Raw genomic sequence first — 25303 nt, 5'->3', positions numbered from 1 at the left:
TTTCATAGAATGGAAAAGAGCAGCTCAGACATTCTGCCTAACATCTCAAATCTGTGCTTCACAAATAAAATAATACAGCATCTAAACGACATGAGAGTGGGTACATTTTCATTTTGGGTGAACTGTCCCTTTAAACCCAACTAGGGGCATTTCTCCTGAACTCTATACAGACAGTCAAGCTTGATAATGCCTGACACCTTGGGTTGCTCTTTGTAGACCAGTGCTAAATATAATAATCGAGGACATTTCTATGAACAATGCATCTGCAACACTACAGTAATATATGCAAAGAACAGACCTCAGGCACGAGACCTCAGCCCCAGTCTGACATTCTGCGACCTTTCAAAGTGCCTCAAACAAAAAGTGCTTGTCTTGGTTCAGAAATTTTCTCACATAAAATATGCACTTATTGCCTCAGTTGTGATGTGACACACATCTGGCCGTTGTGTGGACACTTCCACTGATTTTTCCGGCATTTTTGCTTCCCTTGATCTACTAAAGCATGTCTTATATACAGTACACGAGCCCTGTAACTAAACATAATGCTGTGCTGTAATGCGTTACAGGGCGTCTAGTCTATTTCAGTACCTCTTTAATCACTCTGTGTACTTCCTTGGCAACCTGCCCTTCTGCTCTGCCACTTCATCATTGCATTCATCCAATCCCCTTTTTACTTTGCTTAGTCTCATTAGCATAGTCTCCTCCCCCTCAGTGCGACATTGTGGGCGTGTCCCGACCCACCATCCGTGTACTGTATCCGTTGGCAGGCTGAGGCAGCGACTCGTGTCCTTCAAAATCTGACTTGACCAGAGCCGTGGGTTTGCGGGAGCGCGAGGAGCTGCCGGTGAACAGGCGCAGGGCCCCCCTGCAGATCAGGGAGAACCAGTAGAGCTGCGGGGCCATGAGCAGAGCCGCTCCCAGATTACACTGCCAGGGCACCGTGAAAGGAACCCGATAGAAGGGAATAGAGGCGTACCTGGACAGAAGGCAAAAATTAAGAAACAAAGAAAATAGATTGATGGATGGATGGATGGATGGATAAAACAGATGGACAGATAAAACATAGATTGATAGACAGACGGACAGATAGATAGATAGATGGATGATGGATAAAACAGATGGATAGATCTGACTGACTGACTGATTGATTGATTGATTGACTGACTGATTGATTGATTGATAGATAGATGATAAAATGATGGATGGATGGATGATAGAACGATAGATAGATAGATAGATACAATGCCTTGCGAAAGTACGAAAGTATATTCATACCCCTTAAGAATCTTGTTTCTCAGATTCTGAGGGTCCTTTAGGTGCTTTTTTGTCAATTCCAAGTGTGTTTTCATGTGTCTTAACTGAAGAGAGGATTGAGTTTGGCCACACCGCCATAAAGACTGGATTGGTTTTTGCTCTGATATGCATTATCGGCTGTTAGACCTTTATATTAAGACGTGTGTGCCTTTCCAAATCATACCCATTCAATTGAATTTGCCACAGGTTAACTTCGCTTGAAGTGTAGTAATATCTACAAGCAAAATGAATGCTCCTGAGCTAAATTTCAACTGTCCCAGATATGAATACTTATGCAATGGAATCATTTTAGTTTTTTATTTTTAATAAATTTGCAAAGATGTTAAAAACCTGTTTTTTTGCTTGACAATTATGGTGTATGGAGTGTAGATTGTTGTGGAAAAAAGCTAATTTAAAGCAGCTTAACATAAGACAGCAACATAACAAAACGTGAAAGAATGAAGGGGTATGAATACTTTCGCAAGGCACTGTAGATAGATAGATAGATAGATAGATAGATGGATGATGGATAAAACAGATGGATAGATAGAACAGATAGACAGACAGACAGACAGACAGATGGATAGATGGATAGGTAGATAGGTAAAGGAAGAGTTTAAGGAATAATTAAAGAATAATTCTGACAGAAAATGTTAATTCTGTAATTATTTACTCACCCATGTTGATCCAAAACCCGAATACTGTTATTTTTCAGTATAAAACAAAGTGTGACATTTTTTTTTTTAATTCTACTTTTGTCTTCTGTCGAACAAAAAATAACAGTAGATGGGTTTTGAAATTCATGAGGGTGAGTAAATAATGACAGAATTCTCTTTTTTTGCTTGAACTATTCTTTCAAACGCTTTAAGAGAGACATACCTTCCGTAAACGTAGTAGAGATAGGGGAAGAGAAGGACTCGACAGAGGAAGAAAGTGATCAGCATAACAGCTCCATTCACTTTGTGAAGAAGCGTGTGCTGCTGCTTGTACTTAACAGTGAGAAAGAGAGAGAAAAAGACAAAGAGAGAGAATAAGCCATACAACTTGATGAAAGAAGGGAAAATGAGAAAGAAGAAAAAGAATGAGTGCGATTGATTATAAAACACACCACTTCACACTGTGTTGAGAATAAAGGGGTCATATATCCTACATTTTCATTATTTAATTTTTCATTTTCTACTTCAAGGTTGACTTCTTTTTGAACACTTAATTAGATAGATAGATAGATAGATAGATAGATAGATAGCACACTTCACCTTTAAGGAAGTGTTATGTTGGATTTGTAGCATGTAACTGATCCACACGTCTGCTGTACACTCAGCAGTGGTGAACACACATCCTCTCACCTGGCTCAGTACCAAGCTAAACTGTGTTATTCCATATACTGGAGGCTGGAGGAGGGTGGACAGGGTGGAGAGCTGGATATTATATCAAGTGTTAAATCTCATGTAAATTCGGGAGCTATATTGAGAGACGGCTGAGGATATGAGGCTCTGAGAGGGTGACGGGGAAGAGCAATAAGACACATGTAACTTCATCTAACAGAACATGTTCAGCCCTTACATATCTTTTATTATAAGAAGTTAAAAGGCAAGGCAAGTTTATTTATATAGCACATTTCATACACAATGGTAATTCAAAGTGCTTTACATAAAAGAAAAGAAAATAATAATTAAAAAATTATCACAACAATAAAACAAGGAATTTAAAAATAGTGAATTTCAAGTTTCGTCTTCCGCCACATCCACTCAGCTTTTCTGCATTGTCTTAAAAGCAGTTCTATTTTTTGTTCTTTCCTAAGGAACACAAAAGAAGAAAAATGTGTTTTGGCCTTAAAATAACACTGGACCCCACTAGGTTTCACTGAATGGACAAAAAAAAAAAATCATTATTCAAAATATCTAATTTTGTGCAAGATATAAAGTCACACTTGTGAAAAGAAGTACGTTTAAAAGGAGTACTTTTTACGGAAATAATATAATTTAAAATAATATACTTAAGTGTGAACTGTACTGTATGTAATGTTTTCAGACACTTTACTGCATTTTATTTACAATGAAATGAAAATGCATTATAGTTGAAATTTATAATAATTACAATTAGATCAACTTAAGGGTGCTTTTATGACCCACTTAAGTAGGACTTAAGTTCATCTTTATATCTAATTTCTTAAATATGTCAATTGTCTTTGAAATATGATTAAAGTAATCTGCCGAAGGTATTGACAAGCATTTATGGTAAACTAAAATATACTTTGTACTGCCATCTCTATTGAAACCTGTATGTCATGTATTTAAATATATTTGTAATTACACATTTGTTATGATGAAGTTGCAATTCAGTACATTTAAAACATAGTAACTTTAAATGTAAAATTAAAAAACACTGTTAAAATGATAATCAAGTACTTTACATGTGCTTTAGTATGTTAGCCAACACATCGAAATAAGTGAACATCTTTAAAGCATTAAAGGTTATTAAAACATCATGATTTAAAATGCACTTTAAAGTAAAACTTTTAATTTGACATTATTACTATGTGCACTTTTTAATAGTGTACGTAAGTGTGTTAAGAAGCATAATCTTGAAAGTGTCTCTCTTTTTAAAAATATACTTATAAGATTTGAAGTTCACTACAAGTGCGCGTTCAGTAAAATTAAGCACACTTCTTTTTCATATATGGAACATATATATAAGCTTGTTTCCAACACGGAATAAAAATAAATAAATAAATAAAAGGTAATGGTGACTTTATCTCTCATAATTAAGCCTGTTTTTCAGAATTGCAAGATATAAACTCATAATTGCAAGAAAAAAACTTTTTAAAATTTTTATCCTTATTTTAAATATTTTTACATTTTTTAAGCTTTGATATAAGAACGACATTAGAGTAAATTATATCATAATTTTCTTTCTTTTTTGGAACTTGTCTTTGTAAACTTGTCTCAGGTTGTCTTTGTGAAACAGGCCAGGCTTGCATATGTCAAGTCAGCACTTCTGTAAACACACTTCACTATGAATAATGTATTAAAGTACGACATAACTGGAGTTGTGCTTAATGTTACACACATTGTTAAGGCTAAAGCAGAGAATGATGAATCAGGGTAAAAATACCACAGCACTCATCTAATCAATAATGAATGTACCTGGATGAGGATTTTGCCCAGACAGACGGACGGTGTGCTGAGTTCAGCCAGGAACATGACACCCTGGAAGTAATCGCCTTTTCCCTGCCTCCAGAACTGGAAGACAACATGAGAAAGAGAGAGAGAGCAGATCTGAATATGAACAGATTCTCTGAAAACTTGAGTTTCTGGTTTTTTAAAACGTAGCCTATTTACCACAGAGATGGGGAAGCAGGCGGTGACCATGACGACGTGATGCAGGATCATGAGGAACTCTCGCCGCAGGTAGCCTCTCACTGCCATAGCCTTGGATTTGGAGCCGTTGTCCACCTCGTGGCCTTTGACCTGGAGCTTGTACCAGTAGCACAGGAACATGGCGTAGATGTCATACACAAAGTACGGCACAGCGAACAGGATGTAGGAGCTGGTCAGCCAATGCCTGAGAAAGAAACACACAGAGACTGATGGGCTGAGAATCAGTAAGGGAAGCAGGTCTATAACTTTCTTTGTGAAAAAGTAGTACACTTTAGCATACTTAAAAAAAAAAAAGAGCACTTATTATAGAAATAATATATGTATGTGTTGAACTGAATGTAATGTTTAGAGACACTTACATGCATGTTATTTGGAATTAAATGAAAATGTATAATAGTTTAAATGTATATTAAATGCAATTAGTTGAACTTAAGAGTGTTTTTGATGATTATTTTATTGATTATATTCTCTGCTAGTACAGTTTTTTTTTTTTTATCTACTTTTAAGATTTTTTTTTTCCACAAGGGGGTTTCAAAACTTTTATCCCGTTTTTAAAAATGTAAAGAAAGATGTGTATTTTTATGTACTGTATAAAGACTTTAAATATTCAATATAATAAAGACATGTTGCTGGCTAAATTAAATACTTTCTATTAAATTCTCAAAGTCAAAACAAATTCTTAAAATATTATCTGGAAAATATAAAATTTATATTCTTAATTTTATATGTTAACTTCGTGAGCTCCACCAATTTATTTTGCTTTATTAAATTTTTTTAATTTTGTGTACATGCTATAAAACCATTATAAAACCACTTAAATGTGGCACATTCTAGTTTTTTTTTAATTATATTATCAAATATATACTACCGTTCAAAAGTTTAGGGTCGGTAAGATTTTTTGAAAGTCTCTTCTGTTCACCAAGGCTGCTTTATTTGATAAAAAATACAGTAAAAATAGTAATATTCTGAAATATTATTACAATTTCAAATAACCGTTTTCTATTTGAAAACATTTAAAATATAATTTATTTCTGTGATGCAAAGCTGAATATTCAGCATCATTACTCCAGTCTTCAGTGTCACATGATCTTCAGAAATCATTCTAATATGCTGATTTACTGCTCAAGATACATTTCTGACTATTATCAATGTTGTTTTTTCAGGATTCATTAATGAATAGAAAGATCAAAAGAACAGCATTTAATTTACTGTATCCTTGTATTAATTTCTTTTTAAAAAAATTGAATGGTGGTGTAATCAAATAAAATACCAAATTAATCTGATTATTGTTCTAATGGCTTTTTGCTGTATTATTACTGAAGCCCAACAGCCAGACCATGTTCATAGGTTCAGCACACTAAAGCATGGTATTCATATCTGACTGCACAAATACACCTTCATAACTCTATTTTTATAGCCTTTATGCATTTAAAACGAACTGACAAACAAATACATCAACAAATCAATAGGTTCACATTATGTCTCTTGTGATTAGGATCAAAAAGCACCAAAAATACATCTGTTTTGATTAAGATGTTTGTATGCCAAAAAAGTGATGACGGTTGCACCTACTGGTCCTCAATGATGTCCTGACAGGATGTGGAGATGATGTAACCAGCCGTAGAAGCCATAATAGCTTGGATGGATGACACCAACCTTAAAAATATAACAGTACACGTAAGTGCTGCCAATGCGCTTTAATGTTTTCATGGTGTGATATATAGTGAAGTCCAAAAGTCTCAAGACCACATTGATCTTTTTATCTATCCAAAGACTGTTTGGTCGCAACAAAATGTGAAATGTTACTATCTACTCATGGCCAAACCGAAGCCATGTTTAAGCCGGTGCAAGTGTTTTTTACCTGGCTGAAACAATGACGGCATCGCCCTCATTCCACCGCAGTCCCGGGATGGATTTGAGACACTGCTTGGACAAGAGGAAAAGGCCCGGGAAAAACACAGACCCCGCCGCTAAGATGGACAACATGGTCCCTCGTAGGTGAACTCCGATATTACCGCGGTCAAAAAAGCCCTCCACAGTTCTCCTGTCCGGCTCCCGCTTCTGCAACCAAACACAGCTTCAGGAACTGAAGGGTTATGAATAAACAAACGAATGGCAAGCAAGTAGCTGATCAAATTGGAAGAGCAATTATAAAGAACAGCTCTTATCTCAAACGAGGAAGGGAAAATGGATTCTCCTGAGTCCGAATTGTGTTGCATAAACCAAGTTATTATGTACGCCCCATATGGTACCACATGTGGCCAGTCACAAGCAACATAAGTCTAACACATGCAAACCGAGTCACATGTCACAGCCAGAATCAGAGTCAATAATATCCTGCTTTTTTTTTTTTTGCCCTGAATCACATGCCCTTTATTAATACAATACAACCTACTGTAAATGTTTAATGATGACCGTTACTGAACACAAAGTACACACAATGCATTTTCAATATTATACATGAACAATACACTAAATAAATGCATTACATACATACTAAAATTCATTACCTGTGATAATTGGCATGTGAGAGTGCAGACTTGCACTCTTCAAACTATTTTATGAATTTGACGCATAGTAACAAGAATAAAAATATGTTGAATATTCCCAGTAAAATGGAAATTATATATATATATATATATATAGATCTTCTGCTGCAGACCAGAGTTCGACGCCCGAGCCCCTGAGCCACATGCGAGTGCCATCTCTTACCATGGAGTCAGGGTTTGCCAACATACCATCCCAGAGCTAAGGCCAGTTGCCACTTTAATCCCGAGGCCAGAGTTCAAAAACTAAAGAACTACTAAAAAACTAAAATATAAAATTATTATTATCATTAATAATTACATTAATAGAATAAATATTAAAAAATTATTAAAATATGAATTATTCTATTTATAAATGTATATATATATATTAGTATAACAGTGTATTATTGTATTATAACATACATTTCTATAAACATTAAGTATAAAATAAGTAATTAGTTATATCATTAAATAATAATTACTATTATATTATATTATTATTATAAATTATATCATTAAATGATTAAAATACAAGTTATATTTATAAATATTATAATAATTATACAGAATTTTTAAAACACAGCGCCATAATACAATATTTATAGAATATATTAAGCATATTATTACAAAAATATTAATAAATGTATACACATTTCTGAAATGCCAACAATTTTTAAAATAACACTAATATTCTAAATATATATAAATAATAACACACAAACATTTAAACATCATCATCACTAACGCGTTTGACATACAAACATGCTTCTCCACAGCTTCAGTCCTCTTCATTAAAGCAGCTATAACATGAATATTTCAGACGAGCGTTCATTCATTCAAGACTCATCTACAGCTCGTAAATCAGCTGATGTAACAAATGCACGTGAATCCCGGCTCAGGAACAGGCAAAAATGCGCAATGCGCTATCATGTAATCACAAAAAAAACACGCATGTTTAAGAAGAAAAGTAGCTGCACGTTGACTCAATCTACATACAAAATGGTCGACCATTCTTTCATACAAAACATTACGACGTGACAAACGTGTATATCGACGTTCCTCTCTCGAAATGTCACGTTATTGGTTGATGGGAGACAATGCTCGTGTATTTGCATGACAACGAATAATAAAGGTCGGCTGCATTGGTGCAGGCCGTGATTAACTTTACCCACCGCTGCTGCCAAACTAACAATCATATTATGCGACATGTTCTGAATGACCAAATGAATGAACATACGTGACGGTCAGCGGCCTGTCGACGCTCGCGTCCCCGTAGAAACAAACAGCGAAGAGCGGGCGCATGTTTTGTCTACCGACATGGTTTTTGGTGTCAGTGTCTTTGGGGCAAATAATTCTGTCGTAGCCGCTCCGGAGCGCAAAGATGCGAATGCCGCTTTCCGTTCAGTCCGCCCGCTCGGAAATCTCTCGGTTTAGCTCCTGCGAGACGATGCTTCAGCCACCGAGAATGCGGCTTAGACCGCGACTCCTGCAAAGTGGTTCGATCAAGTCCGTTCTCCTGCCTGATATGATGCTACATTATCGATCACGCAGAGGACAGCAGTGCGATGGCAGCGCGCGTCTCCATCACCATCCGCACTGCTTACATTACCCAGATAAATCAACCGGCTCCTGATCAATAACGCGTCGCGCGAACCTCCCAAACGTCGACCTTTGCAACCAGTCGCTGCTGTTATGTGGGTCAGTGGAGTGCTCGAGATAACCGTCAGATCATTTCATGACAAAAACAATGAGCGGAACGGAGAGTTCGTCCCTCAGGAGAGCAAAACGAGAGCGCATGTGGGATCTGCTAATTGTTTGTTCGAGGATTCAGGCCGTGCTTTGGGGAAAAACGAATTGAAACGTCAGTGGCAATCCCTCGAGTCTAAATGTATCCAAAACTCTTACCATACTAATGGAAACATTTGTGTTGTTCTTTCATGCAACGCTATCTACAGTACGCATAAAAAGCGAGACTTCCTCCAATCTGTGTCACATCATTAAATGTCCTGGAATAAAGATACCCTTGGAGTTTGGAGTAATGTGTGATGATGTTACTGACTTTTTCATAGCTTTGAATTTGATGACTCAAATTAAGTCTGAATGCATCTAATCAAAAGGAAGGACTGTTTTGGAATTAAAATTCTCAAATATTAAATGGGTTGATTGACCAAATGCAAACTTTTATGGAAAACTCAATTTTTTTTCTATCAAGCAGGGGACAGCAATTATGAATTTATTAAGAAATGATTAGAAATTGTTCTAATAATGATTAGATTATTAGAAATTATTCAAACAAATATTCACAAACGAGCCTAATCATTTCTAAGTTCCTAAAGTTGAAAGGAGACATATTATGCACCTTTTTACAATATGTAATATAAGTCTCTGGTGCCGCAGAATGTGTCTGTGAAGTTTCAGCTCAAAATACATCTCGTATCTGCTAAAAACCATCTGTTTTGGTTTTGATTATCATGTTTATCGCGCTGAAATCATGCGTTTTAAACCATATGAGTTTAAACTTTTTCTGAACGCACACATCCGAAGCACACGGACAGAAAGCGGCTGTCACAGCATGCGAGTACTAAACTACGTTCTCATTCACACACAAGTTTACGTTAAAAACACACATGAGTAACAAAAAACAGTTGGTTATGTCTGTGAAGGTAAACAGCTGGGAAATAAATCGCATGTTTATTTTAGATCTGTGTGGCAGCAGCAATATACATTAAATAAATCAATAAATCCACTGCTGTCTTGTCTCCTCTGAGGCTGGGACTCTAAATAGTGTTCTGTGCTCGTCTGTGCAGCCAAAGGCAGAACAGTTAGCATGTTTTGCTCAAACTTTCTCCATGGCATTAGAACTAGTACACCGCTGTTGCTTGCGAAAACACAATAATGGCACCATGGGTGGAACTGGAAACTTACAGATTAAGGGGCGGTAATATTATAATGAGATCCCTTTGCAATGTCACCAAGGGAGCGAAATCAGACGCGCTCGTTTTTTCAGACGCTTGCAGAAAAAGGCTTCCCAAAACAAAGTTACTGGGTTAATCTTTTTCACATTTCTTTGGTTGGTAGATGCACCGGGGACCTGATTATAGCACTTAAAACCTGGAAAAGTCTGATTTTCATGATATGTCACCTTTAAAAGCAATTATGGCAAATGTCACATTTCAATACTCTTCATTTTTTAAACAATTGGGAAAAGGTATGAAATTGTTTCTAAATTAAACTTTTCAAATACTGATTCGGATTGTTCAAATACAAACCTTTATGGAAAACCCAATTTTTCTTTAATAAGCTGGAAGTCATGGTAATGGCATCAGTAGTGAAGACAGCAAAAAATAAATAAAAATGTCAATTTTACATTAAATGCCAAATGAGTTTATTTTTGACGTTCTTGTGAAAAAGTCTAAAATAGAGAAAGTATGGCAAATTTAACATTTCATCAGTCGTGAAGTAATTGAAAAAGGCTGCTAAATCCGAATGCATATAATAATCAATTATACTGTCCAAACACAAACTTTAATGGGTAAAAATAACACTATAAAGTGTTTAATGTGATGACAAGACTGTGAACAGCCTTTGTCTTTTAAAAAAAGAAAAGAAAATGCAATTCTACACCAAAATACCATATGAATTTAAATACTTTTTCCTACGGATAACAAAACAGAAATTACAGCAAATTTAAAATTTTAACACCTAAAAAAAGCAACTGGAAAAAAATGGCTATAGATGTTTACAAGTATGCAAGCAAAACAAGACCAGTCACAGTTTAGTATGCAAATACATGTAACCAAGACGACCAACTGCAATTCAGTATGCTTACATAAAAAAAAATCATAATTTTCAAAGCTTAATATTCGATATAAATCCATGTAAGATTTGAACGCAGAATACAAGCAAGTAGTCCGGGCTAAATTAATATCATAATGTGAAGGATATCAGTGCTGCCTTGTAACGATCACTGTAATTTATCACTTGGTTGAACATGTGTTGAAACGCTGCAAGGATGTATTGTAATGCCTCTGAATTTACACGTATAATGAGAGATGAGTGACAGGGCACAAATATTGACTCCTGAGATCCGAACTGGCAACATTCCAGCTTCCACATTTGATCACATCAAAGCCGCATGAATTATTGATGCGCTCGGGATAAATTACAACACAGAGAGAGACAGAGCTTCATCTTCAGGAAGATCAGAACGCACCGTGCTGTTGAGAAAACAGCGCCGTTTTCATTCACTTTGGCGGGTTGGGTCTTGTTTTCCTGCTTTCTCTCTGACCCCGTTTAGACCCATATGGATTATTATTTTAGACGGACAAATATGATTGGGTGGAACTGGAGGTCAAGGTCAGATCTGTGCATGGAACTGTACAAACACACAAGTCACGTGACCCAAGATATGATTACTCCATTTCCTTTTAATAGTCCAAATTACAAAATGATAACATGATCTACATCATCTACAAAATAATAACATAATATCCATGATCATGGTAAGCATCAACAATTTGTTTTGCTCTGTTTATAGACATGCATACTTTTAAGAAATATAAAAATATAAATATAAATACATCCCATTATTATTTTAATTTCCTTTTTTTACTGGTTCATCGACTATCATTTTAAAATAGTTGTAGTGTTTGACGAATTAAATGCGGTAGATACAATAAGGCATTGAGATGCATTGCCAGAGCTGTACAGAGATTAGAGGTATCATTTCAGCTTAATGCTAAATTTAAATAAGGAACCTAAAAATGATCTCTGAAGCTTTTAACAACGACTACATTTCTACACAGGAAGAACAAATCTCATATTAAAATGAAGCTCATGAATAACCAGATATACAGTACCAACACTAAACCGATCAAACAAATCACTCCAGTACAAAACCAAGAACCAAGACGAGTCTTTTTCTCCATCGTTTATAAACCTTGAGCTAGTAAAGAGTTTGATTTCCTCGCGTGACGCTGGGTTCTACTTAAGCGCACATCTTTAAGCCCTTCTTTAAACACGCCGTTCACACATTCACAACAGAAAAAAAGAAAACGCAGTCTTCTACAAAACAGCCTTTGCTAAAAGTCTTCGAGGAAGCAGTAACAACAACAGCTCTTGCTTTCCTTTCGACGGCCTGCTGTTCGGAAAAATAACACGAGGACATATCTGAAGTAAACAGCGAAGCCTTTACACATCCTATTAGCCCTGTCTTTGAATTTCCTAGTTCAGCACCTCATTGTGTTACTCAGAAAAAGTCCGGCAGAGGATTCATAGTTTCAATATTTCATATTTTCCTTTAAATGGACACGTGGATTAGAAACAGAAGAGAATTGTGTGCATTTTAAAACCCTCACAGTACAGTCACGGCCAAATTATCAGACTCAAAAAAGCATCCTATAGTACTGCTATAAATTTGACGTTCATCTTCTGTTACTGATAACGGTGTATTACATGATTGATCACATTTCACACAACATCAAAAATAAAAATGTAAATCTAAATGTAACTCTTCAGGACAGTCCTGTGAAAGAAGAAAGCACCTAATAGTTAAGGTGAAATCGGGGTATTTTTCCTTTGGATTTCCACAGGCAGGTCATTTATGACATTGCCTTCCAAAATATCAGGTCAGTTTTGATGTTTTGTACACTTGTTGAATGTAATATATGAAGAATTGGTGACAATCAGTTTAATTATTTGGCCAGTAATATACGGACACTAGTGCATGTGTGAATCGACAGTTCACGTCCCTACTATTAAGATTTTTGGCATTCTGACATTATTTTCATGAACATTTTTATGTTATTATTAGTAATAAACATGTTTTTCTTTTTAAATACACATTTAGTACAATTAATTAATAATCAGCAGAACTACCATGACGTACACCACCGTTCACAAATTTAGGGTCAGTAAGGTATTATTTAATGAATATAAATGAAATGAATATTTTTATTCAGCAAGGATGCATTAAATTGATCAAAAGTGAGAGTAAAGACATTTATAATGTTACAAAAGATTTCTATTTCAAATAAATGCTGTTCTTTTGAACTTTCTATTCATCAGGAAGAAACCACAACAAACAGTCCACAGGGGTGTTACAAACTGTTTTCAATATTTATAATAATCAGAAATGTTTCTTGAGCAGCAAATCAGTATATTAGAATGATTTCTGAAGATCATGTGACACTGAAGACTGGTGTAATGATGCTGAAAAATTAGCTTTGATCACAGCAATAAATTACATTTTACAATATATTCAAATAGATAACAGTTGTTTTAAATTGTAATAATATTTCACAAAATTACTTTTTCTTTACTGTTTTTTGATCAAATAAATGCAGCCTTGATGAGCATGGGAAAAAATCTTACCAACCCCAAACTTTCAACCGTAGAGTATAAATATTTAAATAATGTACTTTGTTTCCACATTTTGGAACTAAGAAATTTATTTTTTGAACAATGGTAATTAGAACTGAGGAATTCATTAAAACAATGTCACAATGACATAAATCTTTATGGACCTAAAAACAGGAAATTAATTTCTTCCTCTTGATTTTGGGGTGAAATATGAGCTGGACATGTCAGGTACACACAACATCCGTCACATAGTGTTTGTGTATTAGTGTGAATATGCAAATCTGTTTTTGCTGGCAGTAGAACGTTACTAGATAAATCATCTATCCGTTCAACTCATATCTCTGAAACTTTCCTCTTTCATCTAATGCAACCTCTCGTTTTCACCTTTCAGATCTTTCTTCTGCTATTATGACTTCTGAATGGATCTTGATGCCAGTTTATGGCAGTGGATGTCTGGCAAACAAAGTGGAAATCATATTACAGGCAGAAGAAATACAGTAGCAATACACAATCACAGTATCATCAAAGAGTCCTGCAGCCAAGAAAGCAGAGAAGGTCAAAGAGAGAAAAGAAGGCCGTGAAAGAGAAACAGTGGATCGAGCCAGTGCGACGTGGCCATTTCGTCCTAAAATTGTTAAAGTGATAGTTCACCCGTCATTTACTCACCCTTAGGCCTTTATTTGTTCTGTAGGACACAAAAGAAGAAATTTAGCAGAATGTCTGAGCTGCTCTCTTCCATGCGATGAAAATGAATCAAGCTCCATTGGAAAAAAAGCTCCATTTTGTAACAAAAAGTCATGGAATCTTCATGAAGGGGAGTGAATGATTCATGTTTGGGTGAACTGCACATAAAAAATACTGCCCCCTAAGTCTCTTTTGCCACCTTTATGCCCTGATCCTTCTTGTTGAGCCAAGATAGCTTAGGAAGACCAAACCGTCCTCCTGCCTTCTCAGCAAGACAAGAAATTGTACATATTAACTATCTGGTTTTGAGAGGGATAAATGTAAAGCGACTATATGTCTCAATATGTGTGCATAATCGAGAGGTGTTCTTTCAAAATGTATCATGCTACAGTAGTTGTCATTGCATGTCATAAAACGTGAGCAACTTTCACTCAGAATGCCTTTTTTCACAGTTTCTCCTTGGCTTCTTGTGGTTCTTTAGTGTAATAAGTTGAGTCATACATGTGTATAGTAGCTATGTGTGTGTTGCATGTGCGAGTATAGTTACTAGCGTGTGTGCACTACAGGCCTGCTCTGCTAGCTTTGAGGTTGCGGGATGATGCTGGAGCAGTCGGTCACCAGCAGATCCACCACCGTGTTCCCGCTCACGAACACCGTGGGTGCCGACACCATGTTGCAGAGGGTGACCATGCTGCCCGGCACCGCCTCACTGGTGGTGGTGGTGGTGGGGTTGGGGTCACTCACGGGGGGGTTGTGGGTACCCATGTGGCCCTGCAGCTGTGTGGGGGTCTTGCAGTGCACGCCGCACAGCTGACAGACCAGGACGCCCCCGGAGCCTGTGGTGCCGAAGCCTACTCCGCTGTCCTTCCACTCCTGACCGTGGTGCTTCTGAGCGTGAACCCGCAGGTACGTCAGCGTGGTGAAACCTGATGGGGCAAGATTTGGAGGTGAAGCACTGCTGCTGTATTTCATTAGCTGATGATTGTGATTACCTCATAATAACTCGTTAATGATAATTACAGCAGACAAGCTGATTATGTAATTATTTACAAAAGTTTTTGTTTATGCAATTAAGGAGGCATGTTGAAATACTATGTTACAGCAGACTGAACATGAAATTACAAAGACCTCAATCATGAACAGACAGGAAGACAGACAGATAAACAGATTACATAGAGAGATAGATATAGACAGACAGACAGATAGATAAATAGTCAGTCAGATAGACACAGACAGACAGACAGACAGATAGATAGATAGATAGATAGATAGACAGACAGACAGACAGACAGACAGACGGATAGATAGATAGAAAGAGAGACTTAGACAGACAGACAGACAGACAGATAGATAGACTTAGACAGACAGATATATAGACAGACGGATAGATAGACAGATAGAAAGAAAGATAGACTTAGACAGACAGACAGACAGATAGATAGATAGACTTAGACAGACAGATATATAGACAGACAGACAGACAGATAGATAGATAGAAAGATAGACTTAGACAGACAGACAGATAGATAGAGTCAGACAGACAGACAGATAGATAGATAAATAGATAGAAAGATAGACATAGACAGACAGACAGACGGATAGATAGATAGAAAGAGAGACTTAGACAGACAGACAGACAGATAGATAGATAGATAGATAGATAGACTTAGACAGACAGATATATAGACAGACATACGGATAGATAGACAGATAGAAAGATAGACTTAGACAGACAGATATATAGACAGACAGACGGATAGATAGACAGATAGAAAGATAGACTTAGACAGACAGACAGACAGACAGACAGATAGATAGATAAATAGATAGAAAGATAGACATAGATAGAGACAGACAGACAGACGGATAGATAGATAGACAGACGGATAGATAGACAGACAGATAGATATAGACAGACAGACAGACAGATAGATATATAGACAGATAGATAGATACTCACTGCGGTTGCAGAGATGGCAGGAGTGATGCTGTGATTGGTTGTGCACCCTCATGTGATCCGTGATGTAGGCTGCAGACAGCAGTTTGCCACAGATGTGACACGGAACCTTCTCTTCATGTCTGATCATGTGAGCGCGCAGTCTGTCCCGCGTGGCAAAGCTGGATTCACACGTCTGTACCAAACAACATACATCTTCTCATGTAACAACTGCTTTGCCATGGTATATAAAGGTCATTAACCTGTCATACATTACATTAAAAAAATCTTCACACGATTAAGTAAAACAATACAACAAATCGTGTGTATACTGCAACATTAATAGAAAGATACATAAACAAGATATATACAGCTATTTTACATTTAGCTCATAGAACCGAATATAATGAGTATGATCATCAAACGATATATATCTGAATTTTGTGCAACCTCTTACCTTAAAAATGCACTAAAATCAAGAAAAGACTTTTCCTTCAGTGTAAATTAAACAATTGCAGCACAAAACCCAAAACAAACTTCCATACCGGACATTTGAAGGGTCGTTCTGAAGAATGGACCTGTCGGACATGACTGTTGAGATGATCAGGCCTGTGAGATTGAGTGAGAAACATGTCATTCACAGTCAAATGATTTAGTAGTGTGCATAAGTATAAACTAAGACACATTGTAGATGATGTCAGTGTATTGAGATCTGAGGTCTGTCCTACCGCGAGAAAGCTTTAGCACAGTGCGGGCACACGTAGGGTTTCTCCACGCCTCCCTGGTGGGATTTGACGTGATGGCTCATGCGGTCCTTCCGCTTGAAGCGCTGCTGGCAGATCGGGCAGGAAAATGGCTTCTCGTCCGAGTGGGAGAGCCTGTGTCTGTTCAGGTGGTACACATCCCTGAAGGCTTTCCCACAGGTCTCACATGCGTGGTTTTTACGCACAGGGTTGGGGTTCTGGTTTACTGGCCTCTGAAGGAGGAGCAGGGAAATGAGAAGATATTTAGGTCTGAAGAATGTCTGAAGAAAACCAAGAAAGCTTGGTTTATACTTCCACGAGTGCAAGGGTGAGTGCACAAAAGTGATGTCATCATTTTGCATGGCCTGCACACTTATGCAATTCTGGAAGTGTGTGCACACAGTAATTCAATCCTGTTGGACAAATCCGAAGTAAGGTTGGCTACGCTGTACTACTGATGCAAAAAATTGCAGGAAAAATGTTTTAAAGTATTTGTTTTTTTACCTCAATTACCTTTTGTATGTTCAAACGACTGAAGCTTCATGATTTTATTAATTAATAACCAAGTTGCTTGTTCAGTTCTTTAGTACTTTAATGTTCCTGTGGCTCAGTGGTAGAGCATTCGTTAGCAGCGCAAAAGGACGTGGGTTCGATTCCCAGGGAACACACATAGGATACTGGTAAAAAAAATGTATAGCCTGAATGCACTGTAAGTCGCTTTGGATAAAAGAGTCTGCTAAATGCATAAATTATTAACTATTATTAATTATAAATTATTAATGCAGGGGTTTTCACTGGCATTTTTACCTTTATAAGGAGATATTTTCATAATATATTTTATAATTGTCATATAACATGCCATTCTATTATGCAAAATACTTTAAAGCAAAATACTAATGTAGTCCATTTAAATAAATTCTCTATTTGAGTAATTAGGATGTAATTAAGTAGTAATTAAATAGTAATTAGGAGTAATTAAAAAAATTCAAATAAACGGAATCAATGCAGTTATGTGATAATATGCATTACAAGGCCTTAAATAAATATATCAAATAAAAAAGAGGTGTACATTATTCCTCATTTTATATTTTGCTGCTATTTTTGTTAACTAGGTAATCGTAAAGTCTGACATCCAATTTTTTTCTCTCTACTGCTTCTCGGCTGATATTTTCATGCTCTCCACATTCACACTTTTTGACAGAAGAAATACCATAAAATTACCATTATCCTTCCAGTCATTCACGATTACTGAATAAGAATTGTTAAAATCATTTCATAGAGACTGCTGGGGCACATTTCCATTTATACGTCAGCTACCAAGCTCTTGAAGATATATGTTTAAATTACTATACTTATAGGTGTGCAAATATCTCCAATAAGACCCTTAACAGACAAATAATTTGCATGCAATATCTAGCATATAAAATATTTTAAAACAAAGCAAAACTAGAAGCATACAGAAAAAAATGATGTTCTGAGATTTCCATTACTTTTAGGTCTTTACTAATTAAATGGCATTTCTGTTTTCCCTGACCATGGGTACCTTTAGAACACATTTTAACAGTGTAAAGCGAAAGTATAACCATGGCTTGCAGAAGCTTGAACATTACTTGTATGTTAAATTGGTTGTACCATCATTTGTGATTCACTGTATGCCAGATTCTGAAAATACACACACACACACGGATGCCCACCTGTACAGGCTCCCCTGTTGCCATGACAACAGCAGCCGGAGGAGGGAGGGCGGTCACAGTGGAAGCCATGCTCTCCATGGCAACATTGTTTCCATCTTGAGTGGCCAGGACTTGTGTGTGGGGAGGGGGCAGAACAGCAGGAGCGGGCAGCGTTTGGGTTTGCTGTTGGGGTATGGAGAGGTGAAGGAGAGAGAGGGGGACCGTTTGTCTTTCCACACTCTCTTTGGCCACGGCCTCTTGGCTCTGGGACCCCCCCTTCATGCGGATACCGGTGTGGACGGACTGATGACGCCGCAGGTTGTAGCTGTTCTTGAACTGCTTGCTGCAAATTGAGCAGATATGAGCTGCGCGGGCCGGTCTGGACACTGGCTTCACTGATGGGATGAAGAGACAAAACTGAGAGTTACTAAACATTAATAAGGGAATTAAAGTACGGTCGGTCACATTAGTGATTTTTTTGTTGTTGCAAAATTACAGTGATCAACTTGAACTCGTTGTAAAATCTGCATGGGGAATTTTTTCACCCTTGCGCAATTCCCAATCACATGGATTCCAGATTTCGCCCATGAAAATTTGCCGAACAACAATAAATGTGACTGCATTTTTACAAACATACTTTTTGACCTCTGACTTTCCAAGAATTTTTGCAAAACTTTACGGGCAAAAAGGTTGATGGTCTATTACAGTGTCACTTTCAAACCAAGATCAAAGTGGCAAATTCGAGTGGCCAACTTTAACCCATTGAGAAATCTTTAACACTTTTCAACTGTGCAGATTTCACCTATGAAAATTCACACTCACAAATACTCTTACAGACACACTATGACTTTCCAAGAATTTCTGCAAAATTTTGCTGGTGAAAAAGGGCTATTTTGCCTATTGCCAATAGTAAAGCGAAGTCACTTTCAAACCAAACAGCTTTCTGTTGATCACTGCAGCAAATTCGAGTGACCAACTTGAACCTGCTGCAAAATCTGCAATGCGAAGTTCCAGATCGAGTGGATTCCCTGCTAAAATGGGTGGATTTCGCCTGCAAAAGTTTGCCAAACAACGTAAATTTGACTGCACCTTTAGATACTTTTCACCTATGACTTTCCAAGAATTTTAGGGAAATTTCGCAGGCACAAAAAAAGATCCATTGTCTAATATAACGAAGTTGCTGTCAAACACAGCCAATTTAAGCTGCCAACTTCAACTTGGTATTAAATCTGAAAAGGGAAATCTTTCGCTCTCGCATGAAATTCTTGTGCAGATTCCTGCTGAAATGACTGGACTTCACCCGCGAAAATTCGCCAAACGCATGCATTGCGAAATCCACGTGGAGAAGTCTGTTGCCCGTACATGAAATTCCTTTTCGTGAGGATTTCTACAGAAATCACTAGAATTCATAACAGTAAATGTAATCACACCTTTACGGACACACTTTCTGACACGACTTTCAGCGTAATTTTGCGGTCTATTGCCAATAGAATAGGGAATTCCATTTCAAGCTAGTTTTCAAACTAATTTCAATCTAATTCAAGTGACCAACTTGAACCCGTTGCAATCTGCATTGGAAAATCCTTCACCCTCGCGCAAATGGTGCAGATTCTTATTAAAACGACTAGATGAAAATTCACCAAACAATGGTAAACGTGACAACACCTGTCCTGTACAGACTGTACAGTTTCTGACTCACTACTTTCCAGGAAATTTTTGTTTGTTCCTGATTAATCGGATTTTAAAAATCACAAATTCCATAATCACACGACATTTAGATTCTCTATACAAATTTCCATTTCGGGAAAGCCCAATTTCCCCATATTTCTAGGTTTTTCATGACCGTGTCCCCATTTCTTGAGGTAGGGCCTTAAAAGAAGTCCTAACGAAGCATGGCTGACCTCCACCTGAAGATAACGCGCCTATATTCTAAGCAGCACTGCTTGCACTGCTCTATGTGATCACAGAGGAACACTGAGCAACCTCAGAAAACCTCCAACCCCTCCCAGTCAGCTTCCTCGCTCCTCTCCAAACCTCCCTCCCCATCCCTCCCTCTCACCCACCAGGTACAGGGTCCTCATTGAGAGCAGCAGTGTCCACTGTCGATGGAGGCGGAGCTATGTGCTCGGTGGGCGGGGTTTGAGGAGAGGACGTGTGGACAGGCAGAAGATCTGATTGGAGGGTCCCCTCCACTTGAGTCTGGGAAGGTGTGGTCTGGGAAAGAACAATCACAAAGTACTAAGTTTGAATTCAAAACTTCAGTGTAGGTATAACTGGAGTGCATTTAATGTACTAACGCAGATGTTCTGTAACAACACGAATCGCACATCAATTTGTATACACACACACACGCACAAAACCATGTTCAGTCTCACCTGGAAGAGAAAATTGCTCCACGCGGCATCCATTTTGTTCCACAGCGATGAATATTATAATCAACTACACAATCTTCAAGATTAATAACGCACCATTGACATGCTTTAAATCTTCTGTAGTTTGCGAATAGTGTTTAGTTGTGTTTTTTTTAACTCTTCTACCAATCACTTGTTTAATTAACGGCTCAGATTAGCAGGCAATAATGCACACTATTTAGTGTTTACTTTGCTCCTATCCAACTTTAACCGAGACATCGCAACAACGTGCTATTTATTCATTTGCATGACTTAAAATATCGAAAGCAATAATGTTATTTCTACACTCTTACACCATGCATTATAAAACAGGAGTTGAGGCATTTAGACGTTAAAATAGCGGTTAGACGTAATGCGCTTGACGCATTTGAAACAGTCAAACTTAAAGGTTGCTATGGATAAATCAGTGTTTTTTTCCTCGATCCCCCCCGACAGGCCAATCGGGTGTTTGTCGAAGCCTCGCTGTAGGATTCAAGCCGTGACCCGGACGAATAACACTCGAGCCCGGCCGCAGCCCGCCGCTCCACCTCGGCGCTTCAATTCACAGGATGTCATCTTTCTTTTTTTATCGCGCGCTCTCTCTCTCTCTCCCTCCCTTCCCTGTCTCTTTCTTCCTTTTCTTTTTTAATTCCTCTTTCTTCTACCCCCTCCTCTCCTTTTCCTCTCTCCGCTATGTCCCAGTTGTTCTTAAAGGGATGGCTCTCTCCCCTCCTATTTCCGTCGCTTTCCTCCTTCCTCTCAGAAAATGAGCCGACAGAAAAACAGTGACGGCGTCAGTACTGCTGACATCACATGACTACAGTCTGCTGATCGAGACTGTCTGCACCGACGTTCATTCATATAAACATATTTCGGAAAGACGCTATATCCTAATATTTGGATGCAGTATTTCATTGTTGGTTAAGGATGTTTGTTTGTTGTTATTTTTAATAGCCTTAGTAAATCCAATGTGCGTTTTAATACACTGTTCCTTGCCGAATTTCATATGCTCAGAGTCAAAATGTGTAGTAATAACATATTTATTGTATCTGAAAAGAAAATCAATATCCAAAAAAAAACGTATAAAAAACTTGCAATAACATAACTTACAAACGTATAACGTATAGCTAATAAAGCTTGTGCTTTCTATTGATTTTTCACTGAATTTATAATGTTATTACAAATAATAATAATAATAATAAAAAGTTAGGCTATGTGACGCTCCGAATTAATCTGCACTATAACTTTGTCCATTTATATAAAAAATATTTTGGAAAGACGTTCTCTCAATATTTGGATGCAGTATTTCCATTGTTGGTTAAAGAATCTTTAATATATATATATATATATACATACTGTATATCTTTAATAAAAATGTTTGGTTTTTTTTCAACCAAGAGAATGTGCGTATTAATACTGTTCCTTGCCGAATTTCAAAATGTGTAATAAGTAACATATTTTTATTGTAGGCTACCTGAAAATAAAATCAATATAAAAAAAAACGTATAAAAAGACTTCTATTAACTTATAACTTACAAATGTATAACTTATAATAAAGCTTGAGTTTTATATTGCTTTTTCAATTAATTTAGCCACCGAATGTAGCCTAATTCACAAACAAACAATAAATAAATAGTCTACATTAATTCTTAATAAATAAATAGAGAATTACACAGATAATTGACCACGAAAAAACTAAAAACTCATAAAAGTTAAGTGACTCTCCGAATTAATCTGCACTGGGCCTATCTTTGCCCATTTATATCAAATATTTTGGAAAAACGTTATCTCAATATTTGAATGCAGTATTTTTATTTTTGGTTAAATATAGGCCTACTGTTATATATATATAACTTTAGCAAATCCAAAGTGCATGTGCGTATTAATACTGTTCCTTGACGAATTTCATATGCTCGGAGTAAAAATGTGTAATCAATAAGTTATTATATATTTATTGTATCTGAAAATAAAATCAATGTCCAAAAAAAACTTCTAACTTGTAAAAAGACTTATAACTTACAAATGTATAGCCTAACTTATAATAAAGCTTGTGCTTTACATTGATTTTTCACTGAATTTACAGAATGCAATTTTTTTTAAATAACGTTACAAACCCAACGAGAATATACGTATTGTGTTACTTGCCGAATTTCATATGCGAATGAGCAAAATTTGTGGCCTAGCTAATAGTATAGCCTATATTTACTCTACGTCTGTTTGAACATGTCCATAAAAACTTCAAATAAAACGGTTAAAAGTTAAGACGAGCATGTGCTTTATTTATATCGATTTTTCCTGAACGTACATGATTTAATTCAGTTTTCATTTATAACACTGTACTCTGTTTCAGTCTCTTTGCAATAAATAAATAAATAAATAACCGACTCCGGAGAAACGAAACACGCATTAAGCTCGAGCGGCTCTTAAAGGGCACGTCGCAGTGACGCATAGAGGATTTTTCACGGATTTGTCATTGATGCCAGACATTAATGTCAGAGATAGCGACGATTACATGTTTATGAACTCAAAGCAGTTTAGGAATGATTCCACTCGTCAATGTGCAAATAGCATCATAAAGACAACACCAGACAAATTCACGTTAATGTCAATTTATTGTCATTTAAATTGCTTCACGTTTATTTTTCTTCCAACGTTTTCTCCATTCAAACCACAAACGGTTTGATTTCAGTAATTAATATGTTTCGAGATGTACTGAAAAAGTCCTCTCAGCAAAACCTCCACTTTGATCCAACAACCTGTTTCACAGTCAACATACACAGATAGAGACAGACAAGAGTCCGTCCATCTCAACACCTCACTCCAGACAAACTAGGAGAGCCTCCTTTACCACCATACATGGATCCCATGAGTTTAACTTGCCTGTGGACTTGCTTTTGCAATATTAGCTCTAACATTCAACATTATAATGGGATCACTGTCCAAAGATCATGAAGTAACATCGCACCATATCTCACAAACAAGCCAGTCCATTCAATGGTACAATCTCATTGGCCCTCCAAACACTATATCCGACATCCTCGATACATTAGAAGTTCTGCATGCACTGTTTTACTTTAAACCAAGCATAAAGTAGTAGGTTATACAGAGAGAGATATCAGAGCTGGTGTTTCTCGCTTGATTTCGGAGTTCATTAAGTTCCTCTTGGTTCTTCTTGGGTATCTCTGAATGTGTCTGTGAGAAAACAGCCTTGGCAATGCACAGCTGAGAATCTGTTGAAGGCTCAAATGCTCTCTCTTCATTGTCAAACACACTTTGAAGCATCCCACACGTCCCAAGATCAGAGAACACTCCAACACATACATATATATATATATGTATATATATACACATACATACACACACATTACTGTGCACTCAGCTTCAATCTACACAGAAATACAGCAAAAGCAGCTGCCATGTTTCCTCCAAAGTTCTCCACGTCTTCATTGTAAAGAAGAGTCTTCCATCGTTTGATCACTTACTGCACCTGCTTGTCCTGGAGAGTTTCAATAAATGCACCCTACCTCTCATTGCTCAAAATAATAAACGATCCTGTTTCACAGTCAACATACACAGATAGAGACAGACAAGAGTCCGTCCATCTCAACACCTCACTCCAGACAAACTAGGAGAGCCTCCTTTACCACCATACATGGATCCCATGAGTTTAACCTGCCTGTGGACTTGCTTTTGCAATATTAGCTCTAACATTCAACATTATAATGGGATCACTGTCCAAAGATCATGAAGTAACATCGCACCATATCTCACAAACAAGCCAGTCCATTCAATGGTACAATCTCATTGGCCCTCCAAACACTATATCCAACATCCTCGATACATTAGAAGTTCTGCATGCACTGTTTTACTTTAAACCAAGCATAAAGTAGTAGGTTATACAGAGAGAGATATCAGAGCTGGTGTTTCTCGCTTGATTTCGGAGTTCATTAAGTTCCTCTTGGTTCTTCTTGGGTATCTCTGAATGTGTCTGTGAGAAAACAGCCTTGGCAATGCACAGCTGAGAATCTGTTGAAGGCTCAAATGCTCTCTCTTCATTGTCAAACACACTTTGAAGCATCCCACACGTCCCAAGATCAGAGAACACTCCAACACATACATATATATATATATGTATATATATACACATACATACACACACATTACTGTGCACTCAGCTTCAATCTACACAGAAATACAGCAAAAGCAGCTGCCATGTTTCCTCCAAAGTTCTCCACGTCTTCATTGTAAAGAGTCTTCCATCGTTTGATCACTTACTGCACCTGCTTGTCCTGGAGAGTTTCAATAAATGCACCCTA

The 25303-nt window shown here is 37.1% G+C and overlaps 2 protein-coding genes across 3 annotated transcripts; both read right to left on the bottom strand.

Annotated features, from left to right (window-relative positions):
* Positions 1-89: 89 nt before the first annotated feature.
* Positions 90-9189, bottom strand: tlcd3bb (TLC domain containing 3Bb). 2 transcript variants are annotated; one of them, XM_016513363.1, is made up of 7 exons: positions 9107-9189; positions 6535-6734; positions 6246-6329; positions 4635-4857; positions 4440-4535; positions 2173-2282; positions 90-976 (listed from the first exon to the last, which is right to left on the bottom strand). In XM_016513363.1, exons 1-7 carry the CDS (start codon positions 9107-9109, stop codon positions 709-711), a joined length of 984 nt encoding a protein of 327 aa, XP_016368849.1. In that variant the 5' UTR covers positions 9110-9189; the 3' UTR covers positions 90-708. The 2 variants fall into 2 exon arrangements, with proteins under 2 accessions (XP_016368849.1, XP_016368850.1); XM_016513364.1 differs by lacking the exon at positions 9107-9189 and adding an exon at positions 8439-8554.
* A 5402-nt stretch (positions 9190-14591) lies between these two features.
* Positions 14592-21772, bottom strand: mazb (MYC-associated zinc finger protein b (purine-binding transcription factor)). Its single transcript, XM_016513362.1, has 7 exons — positions 20973-21772; positions 20661-20811; positions 18619-18992; positions 16910-17157; positions 16727-16790; positions 16206-16377; positions 14592-15171 (listed from the first exon to the last, which is right to left on the bottom strand). Exons 1-7 carry the CDS (start codon positions 21003-21005, stop codon positions 14822-14824), a joined length of 1392 nt encoding a protein of 463 aa, XP_016368848.1. The 5' UTR covers positions 21006-21772; the 3' UTR covers positions 14592-14821.
* Between the last annotated feature and the right edge of the window lie 3531 nt (positions 21773-25303).

The sequence above is a fragment of the Sinocyclocheilus rhinocerous genome, unplaced genomic scaffold (genome assembly GCF_001515625.1).
Source record: "Sinocyclocheilus rhinocerous isolate Xijiao unplaced genomic scaffold, SAMN03320098_v1.1 scaffold24, whole genome shotgun sequence".
Lineage (NCBI taxonomy): Eukaryota > Metazoa > Chordata > Actinopteri > Cypriniformes > Cyprinidae > Sinocyclocheilus > Sinocyclocheilus rhinocerous.
The sequence above is the reverse complement of the archived record's forward strand: the minus strand, read 5'-3'. Positions and strand labels throughout refer to the sequence as shown.